The following is a 12,635-nucleotide window of genomic DNA, read 5'->3' as shown; positions in this document are numbered from 1 at the left end:
TTCCAAGGCATGCTGAGCCTAGAGACGAGAGGTATGAGGAGGCCAGGGGACCCACCCATCCTCTCCCTGTCCCCTCTGCCCCAAAGAACTAGAGGCTCTGGAGAATATGCAGCATTTATTACAAAGCCAGGAGATGCAAATGTCCCAGGGTAGGAGGAGGGTACAGTCATAGCACCTCAGACAGCGGACCAGGTGCAAACACAGACAAACCCACTGGGGGGACCCGACCCAGACACCTAGGTTGTGACAGAGTCTTGCCTCCTCCCCGATCTGACCTATGTACATTGGAAGAAAACGGGTAGGCAGGGAGCTCCCGGGGCCTGCCCCTCAGGGGTGGTCCACTGACCTCTCAGGATGGAGCTGAGGACAGAGCTTACACGTGTCTGTCTTGTGCTTTCAGGTGCCCCCGAGGCTCTTTCCTGACTGGGCCTCAGCTGGGGGTGGGGAGAGGACTGGAGGGCTGTTCGCCTTTAGCGAAATCTGGGGTCTGTGCTTGTCTGAGGTTCACCCCACTCCACCTCTCCACTCCAGGTCCCCAAGTGAGATTCTACCACCAGGCTGGCTGGTGTGGGTGCCTGGGTGGGGGTAGGGGGACCCGGGGCTGAAGTGGTTCACAATGCTAGAGCCACAGAGGGATTTCAAGGGCGGAGGCCTCCCATGGCCCGAAATCTTCTCTTCCACAAGGAAAACGGTGCAAAGGCCACACACACACACACACACAGGGGAAAAAACAAAAAAGGGCAGAACTAGCTACGCTTTGCACAAAGTTTCCACTGCATGAGGAGGAGGTAAGGGAGATACCATCTCCACCACCCACTCGTTCCCCAAAACCAGGGGATAAACTGCATTTGTAAAAGGCACTGTCTTAGCAAGTCTCTGGACATTCAACATGAGGGGGTGGGGGGCCGGTTGGGTCGGGGCACAACAGCAGCCAAGATGGAGAGAGAAAGAGAGGGTGGACCCATACACAGCCAGTTAAGAGTTGTGCCTAAAGCTTTGGGGGCTGGTGGGCCCTGCAACACCCCATCTGCCTTGGGAAACAGAAGGAGGATGGGGCAAAGCTTTACTGAGCTTCAAGTGGCCCCTCCAGTCCACTTTCAGGTACCCCCAAAAATAGAGTAGAGCAAATTACACAAGACCCCTTCAAAATGAACACCCATCCCCTACACATACACACACACACAAAGTTTGTTTCCTGTGGCATTTAAATTAATCTGGTTGGTCCATAGAAAATAAGTATGTATATTTGGTTTTTCCTATGTACATATATATAGAGAGAGATTTATTTATAAAACCCACCCCCCACCCCTAAGGTGGGAGGAGCTGGGGAAAGTAGAAGAGGTGGAAACAGGAGCCCAGAAAAAGTGGAGGGGTGGAGAGGCATGGCTGGAAAAGGAGGGAAAGGTCCCTTTCCTCAAGTTAAGGGGGGCACAGGAGCTCCATTGACAGTCATCTTGCGCCCCCTGCTGGTGGAGGATGGTGTCTGCAGGCAGTTCGAGGCGCCCCCGTTGGTAGCTGTGCTGACCCCACTGGCTGCTGAAGGGGGAGTGGGGGAGGTAGGATGGGTGGCTGGGGGCCCATGGGAGCTGGGAGAGCCATGGGAGGGGGTGGCTGGGCTAGGCAGGGAGGAGGAGGTGGCCGGCAGGGTGGCAGGGCTGGGAGCCTTGTCGCTGACTGACTCACACTCTGATGCCCCACTGGTGTTGGTGCCCTCGGAGGGGGTGGGTGCTGTAGGCAAGGTGAGCCGCTTGCAGGCTGGCTGGACCCGGTACTTGAGGGGGAGAGGGCCGTTCTGCAGGGAGAGTGGGGGGAGAGAGGCTAACCAGGCAGCCACCCACCTTCACCCCCTCCTGCCCAACGAGGAAGAAAGGAAAAGCTCAAGCCCTAGAAAGACCCAGCAGTGTAGGAGGACCGAGGGAAAGCGAGACCTCGCGACTGAGAGAGCCAGGCCGGAGAGCCGGGCTCCAGACCCAGAGAGAACGTGTGAGACCAGAGACTGGAGAGAAGAGAGGAGGCCGAGCAGAAAGCAACATTTACTCCTCCGCAGCCACCAGACCCTCTTTCCCGACCCCAAATTGGGGCACGTCATCTGCCCAGAGGTCTTCTCTCCGGAGGGTGGGAGCTCCGTGCGAGAGAGCCCGAGGCGGGCTACCCCGGGCACGGCCAGCTCCTGGGACGAGAGAGGAGCTGTCTGTCTGTGGTTACAGCAGGGTGGCTCATGCGGTCCCTGTGGGCACAGACCAATGCCCGACCTGCAGGGGTCCCCTCCCAGCCCTGCTCACCCGCCGCCAGGGGTAGATGTAGGCGATGTCCATGAGGGTGTAGTATTCCTTCAGCGGCTCGTCCTCGTAAAGAACCTCCACCTGGAGGAGGGCGAACACCACGGGCAGAGAAAAGGCCCAGGTGAGCGGGATCTGGCGGAGCACGGGCCGCACCCAGGGAGCTTTAAAAAATGCCAATGCTTCCATCTAGAGCAGTGGTTCTCAACCTTGGCTGCACATTGGAATCACCTGGGAATCTTTTTTTAAAATCCTGATTTCTGGGCCTCATCCTCCGGAAATCCTGTTTCTTTGTTACTAATGTTGTGGCCTCACCCCATAACAAAGAAACAGAATTTCCGGAGGATGAGGCCCAGAAATCAGGATTTTGAAAAGATTCCCAGGTGATTCTCATGTGCAGCCAAGGTTGAGAACCACTGATCTAGAGCTTGTTTAGCTGTGAAGATAGGAGTTGAGTCTTAAAGCTCCCCACGTGATTCTGACATAAAGTTTGGGGTCCACTGTCCTAGACCCTGGAAACTCAACGTGTGCTCCGTAGACCAGTGGCATTGGCAGCACCTGGGAGCTTGCAGGAGATGCAGAATCTACTGAATCAATCTGCATTTTAACAAGACCGCTAGTCTAAGGGCTCACCGGCACATTCAAGTTTAAGAAGCAATGCCCTGGAGTTCTGTTAGAATTTCAGACTGGCCTTCCTTCAGCCAGCTGGCCCCAGACAAGTAAGTCCCTGTGCTTTTACACACACACACACACACACACACCACCTGGTTCCCATGTAGTCTGCACACTGGTTTCAACAGATGCAGACTGCCCCACCCTAATCTTGGTTTCAATTACCTGTCTACTCGGGCTCAATTACACAACCAGGTAGGCCCTTGGTGACACCCAGCCCGCCCTGAACAATGGCTGGGATGCACAGACTGTCAGACACACCCGCCCACAGACACTCACTTTCTTTAAAGGGCCCAGGGACTCACCTTGTACTTGCTGGGCACATCCATCTTGTTGCGGAGAAACTTGGCGAGATGCATGACGGTCATGGCTGCTGGACATCGCAGGAAGCGCACCCCTGTCTGCCAGGGGAGAGGCACCCAAGGGCTATGGGCCACCCAGGCACTCTCTCCCAGCCCACATCCCACTCCTGGGCAGGCCCCAGCACTCACCTTCTCCTTGTCCCCGTCTCCATTCTCCAAGGGGCCCTTCTTCTCCTCCCGGTCCCTGGGGGAGGAGGTACAACGAAGCTAGGGAGACCCTGGTTCAGGCAGGATTCCCCAGTACACACATCCAGAAGACCCTCCCTTCCAGGGGAGTGGGGCTGGGTGGGAGAAGGGGCGACCCAGCCTAGGACCCCAAAAGGACCAGGCATAGGACAGACTTGCCTGACTGTTTCATAGAACTCGATAGAGAGGCTGACAATCTCATCATCACTCAGAGCCCCCTTCTCCTGCTCCAGCACCTCACCACGGTCCTCATTGGAGCCGTTGGGGACTGCAAAAGGAGAAAACCGGGGGGCTGCCTAGGGTGGGGGAAAGGAGCCCCACCAAGGGCCCAGAATCTCAGAGCCCAGTGGGGTGAGCCCAGCCACCCTCTGAGCCAAGGAGATGGCGTGGTCATGCATGAAGGATGGACAGCCCAGTGCACCCAGCCCTCAGGCCTGGGCAGAGCCACACTCACACTCACACGGTCCCAGGCCTGGGAGCAGACACATGAACTCACCTTCCGTCAGGGGGTACGCTGCATAGAAATCTCGCCGCCGTTTCATCTCATCTGAAGGAGGGAAGGAAACAGGGTGAGGAGGGAGCAACAGGCTGGGAAAGGGGGGGCAGGGCAGGAGGAGGGAGGGTGTGTGGATACCTTTAAAAAGCCCAGGGACCAATTTGTAGACTATGTCTTGGAGGGTCTTGTCAGCTCTGGAAGAAAACATACAGGACCCTGTCAACAACCCTCTCCCCGATCTCCCCGGCCAGGAACCCCACTTCGCACCTCCCTTCCTTAGATTCAGAGCCTGGTCGCTACCCTCCACTACTTCTCAGCTGGAGACAACCCAGAGGGAGGGAACAGGCCCAGGGCTTCCCCGCACCCGCCACCTGGGGTACAGGAACAAGGAGGGAGGGACAGAGGGGAGCAGACCCGGAGGCTCGCAGGGGCTGGAGGGGCAGCGCCAGGCCCACCTGATGCTCAGCAGCGGCCGGGTTTTATGCACCTGCACGTCACACATGGGGCAGTACTTGTTGGTCTCCAGGTAGCGCACGATGCAGGTTTTGCAGACTTGGGGGATATGGAGAGAGGGAGGAGTCAGAGCCCCCTTGGTAACCAGGCCCAGCCCCCAGCCCCTCCGTTCAGGTTCAGGTCTCCCTTCTCCACCTTGTCCAGCAGTTCAGGCCCGTTCAGAGGGCCAACGTGGTCGTGTTCTCAGAGAGGGCAGACGCCCCGTACCCGTCCTTGGCAGAGGACAATCTTATGTGTCTATGTGTGTGGATTAGGCCGGTGTCATGTGTCGTGTATATGGTGAGCCCCAAGTCCCAAGCTCCCCTCATGGAGTACAAAACAACAGCCGGCCGGCTACACATCTCCCGGGGCCCTTGACCTTTACCCCTGAGGCCACAGTGCACACCAGGGGGCACCTGCGTCTTCAGGGGGTGACATTTCAGCCACGGAGATTTCAGATGAAGTCCCTGGAAGAACTCTGGGTTGCAACCTCCAGTCTCCCCTCCCAGGCAGCCTCCCTGTGACCTGGGGACCCCCCCACCCCACCAGTCAGAGACATGTTCACTTTTCAGGGCAGGGTCTGTGCTCCGCCTTCCCTGGGCAGTGCCGCCCTCCCTCCCCCCCAACCTAGGCAGAAGCTGCCCATCCTGAGAGGCAGCCCCTCCACCCAACTCACAGGAATGCAAGCACTCCACGATGGTAGTGGCATCGATGAAGTACCCCCCACAGAGGGCGCACATGAGGTGAGGGTTCAGCTCCGTGATTTTGATCCGTGTGGTCCGATGCATGATGCCGGGGAGGGGGCTGGGGGGCTGGGGACCGTCACCCTGGGAAGTAAAAGTGGAATTAGCAACCCAGAGATCCAACAAACTCTCTGCAGCCAAGGCCCTTCCTCTCGACCTTGGATTGGGTGCACGTCAGGGCCCGGTTCTTTTTGGCCCCCTCTGGGTGTTTACTGGGTGCCGGCGGCTCTGGAGGGTCACCCCACCTCGAGCAACAAGATCAGCTCCACCTCAGGAGCAGCAGGAAAGACTGAGGTTAGACCACAGGAAGTACTGCCCAACTTTCCAAAGGACGGGGGGGGGGGTGGGGGGGGGAGGCAGGAAGATGGAAGAGAACAGACTTTTAAAATATCCCCGTAATCCCAATTCATATTCACTCAAGTGAGTGCTAGGAGCTAGGAGGAAACTCAAATAAGCTAGACCTCCAGAAAATAAAAGAAGAGAAAGAATAAATTGTCCCTGCCCCTTCCGCCCCCTCCAGAGGCAAGGCCCCTGACTTGGTCTTTCTACTCCATCCTACCCTCCTTGCATCCCGTCCGCTCCTCCTCCAGGCAGCTGGAAGTTTGAAGGGGCCCCCCAACACTTGCCCTCTGGCTCTGCATCCAGCCCCGGCCCCAGAGCAGCAACCTGGAAGTCTACTGACCACGAAGGTTCCAGGCCTGAAACACTGAGGAACACGCAGCTCCACCTGCGCCCACAAGCACACACATCCAGGGCCCCGCCCCATGCACACGCAGTGATGTCCCCACGTGGGCACTGCCACCCACCACCTCCCACCTGGTGACACCTCCTCTGCCACCTGCCACAGACTCGGAGATGCCTGCCAAGCCTGGGCACAGAGTTCCCTGTCCCCAGCCCACCTGAGCACCCAGCCAGGCTCTGGCAGGGTCCCGGGAGGTCAGGCAAAGCCCAGCTCTGGCTTGGCTGATGTTCTTCTTGACATAAAAACATCAAAGCTGCACAGAGGAGGGGTGGCCCCTCCCTTCTTCCTCTTTCCCAGAGTGAAAGCCCCAGGGGTGGGGCCTGAGAGGGTGGCCAAGTCCGGACGCTCCTTTACAACACACACCCTTCTCTCCTTTCCAGAAACGTTTCTAAAGACACCGCATTGGGTTTTCTAGGACCAGAAATTCACAGCCGGGATCAGCAGTTTCTATAGAGACCCCAGGATGAGTTTGGCCAGGACCCAAACAGCCCACAGAGGCTGGCCAGGCCCCGAAAGAGATGGAGAGACACAAAGGCCACACACGGGAGAAACACCAACAAGCAGGGCAGACAGAGCGGAACAAGCAAGCGAACCAGCCCAGAGAGCCAGACAGCAGGGAGGCAGCGGCTGAGACCCGCAGGCCCGGCAGCGGAAGGCGGCTCTGGCCACACACAGGGTGGACGCCTTCTGCCTTCCCTGCACGGGTTCCCCCTTCACAATTATGCAGCAGGCTTGCTGGTGACTCCACTGTTTGGTTGTTTCCATGGTAACTTCGTTCCTGGCAAGATGCCCAAATATTATTACAACCATCCAGAGGAAAGAACAAACTCTGAGTGGCCGTCTCACTGGGTGTGTGTAAGTTCAGATGCATACGTGCCGTCTGGGCCTCCAAAGGTACTTCGCATGACTACGTGTCTGTGTCTGCGTCCAAATGCACCCGTGTGCGTGCACAGCCAGGAACAAAGCGTTTGGGGCTCTGATAATGCTGGGGGGTCCAGGTTGCCATCAGTGAATGGCACACCCCCTTCTCCTTCTCTCACATACACACGTGCATGCACACAAACACGTAGCGCTTCACACTGCCTGGCCGCCTCATTCACACGCTTGTGTTTTCAGACACTTGCTGTTAAGAATTCCCATCTAGTTGCTGCCAAGCAGACTATGGGCTCAACACACAGGAGCTCCTGGGCACATGGCCTTAACCCTCACCCTCTCCCTCCCATGAGCATTTGTGAGCCTTCAGACTGAGTATCCCCCATGGTCCTTTCTAGATGTGCAGGTGAAGGAGAGAGCTGTGGTGTCTATAGAGGAATGAAATGTTCCCGTGTCTCCCGTTTAAGACATGAGCCCCGCTGTGACTCTCCTTGCTCCACCCACCCCATCCCCAGACTCTCAGATTGTTACCTCTGGGGCTGGGGAGAAGCCAGGATTGGTTCCTCACCTGATTGCCATGGTTACCTGTTCCCCCAAGGACCTCCTCCCCATCTCATCCCCCCACCAGGAAGCCTCAGGGCCCTACAACGGACACCCAATTCCTCCCCAGCTGCAACTGGCTGGTGTGTTGTGAGAAGCAGAAGGAAGTGGGGTGATAGGTGGCTGGACCGTCAGCATCACCACTTTAAAAAAGAGGCGGGGAGCCCTGGCCGGTTTGGCTCAGTGGATAGAGCATCGGCCTGCAGACTGAAGGGTCCCAGGTTTGATTCCGGTCAAGGTGTCGGGTTGTGGGCTCGATCCCCAGTGCGGGGCTTGCAGGAGGCAGCCGATCAGTGATTCTCTCTCATCATTGGTGTTTCTATCTCCCTCTCCCTTCCTCTCTGAAATCAATAAAAATATATCAAAAAAAAAAAAAAAAGGAAAAAAGAAAGAGGCTGGGAGATGGGAATAGCCCAAGGGAACAGAGAAGGAGAGACAAATCCAAGAAGCAGAAAAGAGAAACCAAGGGCCACTAGGAAGTGGCCTGTGTGGAGTTCTGGGGGCTCTACCAGGTCAGCCCCAACCATATCCCCACAGTGGGCCTGAGTACCATCACCCACCTCCAATGCCTTCCCCCAACCGGGGCCAAGTCCCTCAGTGTCTCCTGTCCCCAAACCACTGGCTTTACAAGGGCACAACCGTTGGGCGGCCCATGCTTCTGGCCTGGGAGCCCCTGGAGCCCCTGGTCTCGGCTACAGAGACAGGAAAGGAGATTGACCAGCACCCAATTCCCACTCCTCCTTGCCTCTCAAGCCTGGCATCTGTCTTTCCTCGTCCTCAAAGTCCCCTACTAATAAAGACCACCCTGCATCTCTTTGTTTTAACCAAGCTCTTTCCGGAAGCTCCCCCAAGATTTAGGCCTCTCTTGCCATCAGTTCCTTTCACGCTCCCCTGCAGAAACAGCCGATCCCTGACAACCCAGAGCCCCTCTGCGCCTTTGGGTGCACAGGTGCAGCGTTCTTCGCTCTGCTTTTCCTCCAAATGAAAGGGGCCCGACTCCCTCACCGGAAAACCCCCAGGTCTTGGGAAAAGTCACTCAAGGTCACACATCCAGACGTCTAGAATCGCAGAGGGAGAGGGAGTCTTAGAAAGCATCTTGTCCATCATTTCATTTTACAGACGGAGAAACTCAGAAAGCAGTGGCTTGTCTAAGGTTACACAGCAACACAGTGGCAGTCCTAGGACTAGACCGGCTCCCAGTGCAGTGCTCCTTACACACTGGCACCTCGGCCAATAAGCCTGGCCTTCCTCCACCCAGGAAGGGGATGTAGGACGCCACGTTCCCTGGAAGACAGACCACTCGGTGAGCCTCCTGGGACGGGTCACAGTCTGGCCAAAGATGACAATCAGCACACATTCTCACCTTGAAGCACGAAGAGGCAGCAGAGCCCTCATCCCCCTTCCATGGTGCAGATGGGGAAACTGAGGCTGTCCAGAAGCACAGCGAGCCAGAGTGCACTGTCAAGACTCAGACCCCAGGATCTAGGAGTCCTTTCCTCTCCCAACAGTGTAGGTGCAACTGTGTGAGCCCCATGGATGTGGGAGGCACGTGGGCATCCACCTGGGAGCACGGTCAACCCCTCAATCTTCCTGGATGAGGATCTGCTCTCCACCAAGAGCACTAAAAAAAAGGCTTCTAGCCTCCTGGTGCTGGGCTCACTCCATCCTCCCTCCCTTCCCCACCTCCTAGCTTCCGAAGATCAAACAAAGACAAAAACCCAAAATATACACACAGAGCCAGACACACCTCCTCCATCTCTCTCACACTCACTACACACAAGGCCAGAGACACAGCACGTGCGCGCGCGCGCGCACACACACACACACACACACAGCCAGACAGATACTTGGCCAGACACACGCACAGACACACCCCATCACACAGGGCCAGACCAGAGCCCGGCCCACATTTGCCAGATGCATATAGCCACCTCCATCCCCATCCAGGAGCACACAGTCTGACAGCCATCCCCGGCTGAAACCAGAGCTGCAAACACACACTAGCCTTTTGTGCATCCCTGGCCCACCCAGTGTAAATTATAACACAGGTCTCCTGGCAACAAAGACAGTGCGGCTCCTCACCTCCACTCTGGGGGCCAGAGCCTGGAAGAGTGGGGTGGGCACCTGACCTGCACCAAGATATAACCTCTTCCTGTTCAGATTGTCTCCATTTCCATGGCAACAGCTCCATCCACCAAGATCTCTCTGGCAGGGCCAGGGCAGCAGAGAGCCTCCTTCCTTCCTGACCGCCCCCCCCCCCCCCCCCCAGGACTTCAACTTGAACCCCACCCAGCTACACAGTGTCTGGACGCTAAGTCCCAGGTCTGTTCCCTGCCTCATTCCAAAGACGGCTCTAAGAACGAACGCAACCCCCAACTCCAAAGGAGGGAACCCCTGGGAAAACCTCACCAACAGAGCCGGCTTTATGCTTCTTTTCCAAGTGCTAACACCTTGGAACAGAGTGGAAGGGGGAGGAAGGCGAGAAAGAGTTTCAGGAACAGATGCAAACTGCAAGAGGCCCAGAGAGGAAGGCATCAGAATGAAGTGGGAGGCGACCAAGGGACGCCCCCTCCCCTCCCCCCTACAGGAAGCCCTGGAGAGACTGAGGCAACAGGGGTGAGGGTAGGGGATTAAGGGGAAACTCTTGAGAGACAAAGACCGGGGGCACTTCCACAATATTTACAGGCAAATTCACCACCCCGGCCTCTTCCAGCCATCCGGAGCGATTCTGGGCAGATGGGGGCTTGGGGGAGGGGGGAGGCATGCCTGGGCCCAACGCGAAGACAGGAAGGGCAGGGGTGTCTACTCGCCCAGGCCTCCCCGCACCCCCCCCCCCCCCCCAGCTAGCAGCAGGAGGACCTGGGGAAGGAAGGGGCAGTCGGTCAGACCCCTCCCGCCTCCGCTGGCGATAGGAAAGGCCGCGATCAACCTTCCCCCGCATTTCCATTCTACCCCCTCCGCCCCCGGAGCTGGGTCAGAGGACCAGAGACCCCAGTGGCCCGGGGGCCGCTCCCGTCCTCCCTGGAGCCAAACTTTCCGCGGGGCCCAGCTTAGGGGGCTGGGCGGGGGCGGGGCGCCCAGTCCAGGGACTGGGGGGAAAGGGACCGGCTGGGGGAGGTGCCCGAGAGCACCGGGCCCCGGGCAGGAAAGAGCGCCCTCCCCCGGCCCCGCAGCCATAAAAAAGCATGTCCCCTTCTTCCTCCCGGTCTCCGGTCTTTGCGCGTCCACGACGCCCGGGGGGTCCCCCAAGAAAAAACAGAGAGCGACCCCTCCCCAGGCCGAGGGGGGCCGTGGGGCAGAGCCGGGGCAGCTCCGGGTCTGGGGGGGCAGCCGGGCAGAAACCCACCCCACACGGAGCCCCAGAGCCTTTGTGGCTGCCTCGGACCCTCCCCCTCGCCACCTCGGGGGCAGGTTGAGGACGCAGCGGCGGCACAAAGAGGTGGTGGTCCAGGGAGACGCCAAATCGCGAAAAGGGGAGTCGGCTTCGGCCATCTTGGAAGGGAAAGAAGGGAAAGGGGAGAGAAAAACGGGAGAAAGGAAGGCGGGCCGCGCGAGCCGGACCAGGGCCGGCGGGGGTGGGACGCAGACCGAGCAGCAGGCCCGGCCCGCGGCGCCCTCCTCCCGCGGGGATGGGGAGAGGATGCGCCGGCCCCGGCCCGGCCCCAGGCGGTTACGGGGTCGGAGGCGGAAAGGGAAGGGCAGTCCGTGTCCGCTTACCTGGGTGCGGGGTCTGTGGGTCTCGGGGAGGGGGGATGGGAGGGAGGGAAGGGAGGGGAGGGGGACCCCAGCCGTGCCGCTCGCTCGGGCGGCGGGAGGGGAGAAACCTTCGGTAAGAAAGGAGTTTGCGAAAGCGGCTCGGGGTGGGAGGAAGAGAGGGGAGGGGAGGAGAGGGGGAGGGGAGGGGAAGGGGGAGGGGAGGGACCGGGGCTGGGGGGGGGGACAAAATGGCTTTTTTCCTCCAGACAAGAGTAGGTCCCGCCCACTACGCACCACGTGACCTCATTCCTTTAGGGTGTTTGCGGAGAGGGGCCGAGGAGGAGGGGGTAGGGGCTCTCGCGGCTGCACCCCCCCACCCCCGGGACCAGGCCCCCTAAAGTAGGACAGCCCTTTACCCTTCCCAGACAGCCCGACCCTGGAGGAAGGAGCCTCGTCTCTGCAGCTCACTCCTCCCCCCGGGAAACGCATGTGCGCCCCCCACCCCCTGACCCTGCGATCCCCACCCCTAGTTGGGGCGCCTAGAAAATGGTGACATCAAGACGGGGCTCCACGCGCTGTGGCTCGCTTTGCCGGCCTCCAGCCTCGGCTAAGGGGCGCTGGGCTCGGGCGAGGGACGCGACGCCTCCGCGTCCACGCGTCTGGGCCCTTTCCATTCACTCGAATAAGATCCCCTTAAAAATAACAACTGCATCTGCAGGCGCGGTCCTCCCCGCCCTCCTCGCCCCTCTCGGCGGCCCGGTCGCCGGCTCTGAAACGCAGCACCCGGGCCCCAGCCGGGGCGCCTCGAGGGAGCAACCCGCCTGGGGACGGAGGGAGAGGCGCGGGGGGGGGTCTCGTGGCGAGGGGCTGGGGCGCCGTGGTGGAGACTGGCGCCCCGGGTGTGGGGGAAAGTGGGACGCCACCTGGGCGGGGAGACTCGGGCCCCGGGCCCGGGACTCAACCACCGGGCCGAGTGCGAGCGGCCCGAATAAGCGAGAAATCCCGGCGCCGGGCTGGAAGGTGGGCCCGCGCGTTTCCCCGCCTCGCGCCGGTGCCCGCAGTGTGCGCCGCGGCGGGGACCGTGCTGCGCGCTCGGCGCGGTGGGTGCGCCTCCCTCCCGGCGGCCGCGACCTCGCTCCCGCCGAGGGTGCGGGCTCCGGTCCCCGGGGGATCCGCCGGGGGGGCGGGGGAGAGGGAGGAGGAGCAAGGCTTGGACCAGCCGGGAGGGGGGGCGGCGGTGGCGCCGGGGGAGCTAATCGATACTACGTTTCGGCGACGCCCGCGGGCCTGCCTCATGAAGACGGTCGATTCGCTTATTCGTTCGTCGAGATTTGTTGGGGATGGTCACTGTGTCTGTCCCTCCAAAGAGCGCGATCCTCCGGCCAGAAACGCCATTAAGTGCGCTGGCGGTGGCTCGCTCGAGTTAGCAAATTGGGGGACGACTCTTCGGCCAGCCTCGGAGCGCCTGCCTCCTCCTCCCCTTCTCGCTCGCAG

At 59.7% G+C, this 12,635-nt stretch overlaps 1 protein-coding gene across 4 annotated transcripts; it reads right to left on the bottom strand.

Annotated features, from left to right (window-relative positions):
* Positions 1-98: 98 nt before the first annotated feature.
* Positions 99-11,290, bottom strand: PCGF2 (polycomb group ring finger 2). 4 transcript variants are annotated; one of them, XM_036339175.1, is made up of 11 exons: positions 11,163-11,289; positions 5,164-5,314; positions 4,451-4,547; positions 4,134-4,189; positions 3,996-4,046; positions 3,659-3,767; positions 3,443-3,497; positions 3,257-3,352; positions 2,283-2,363; positions 1,684-1,792; positions 99-1,533 (listed from the first exon to the last, which is right to left on the bottom strand). In XM_036339175.1, exons 2-11 carry the CDS (start codon positions 5,273-5,275, stop codon positions 1,415-1,417), a joined length of 885 nt encoding a protein of 294 aa, XP_036195068.1. In that variant the 5' UTR covers positions 5,276-5,314; positions 11,163-11,289; the 3' UTR covers positions 99-1,414. The 4 variants fall into 4 exon arrangements, with proteins under 4 accessions (XP_036195068.1, XP_036195067.1, XP_036195066.1 ...); XM_036339174.1 differs by having other exon boundaries at positions 99-1,536; positions 11,163-11,288; XM_036339173.1 differs by having other exon boundaries at positions 99-1,792; positions 11,163-11,290.
* Between the last annotated feature and the right edge of the window lie 1,345 nt (positions 11,291-12,635).

This window comes from Myotis myotis, unplaced genomic scaffold (assembly GCF_014108235.1).
Source record: "Myotis myotis isolate mMyoMyo1 unplaced genomic scaffold, mMyoMyo1.p scaffold_m19_p_17, whole genome shotgun sequence".
Taxonomy (NCBI): domain Eukaryota; kingdom Metazoa; phylum Chordata; class Mammalia; order Chiroptera; family Vespertilionidae; genus Myotis; species Myotis myotis.
The sequence above is the reverse complement of the archived record's forward strand: the minus strand, read 5'-3'. Positions and strand labels throughout refer to the sequence as shown.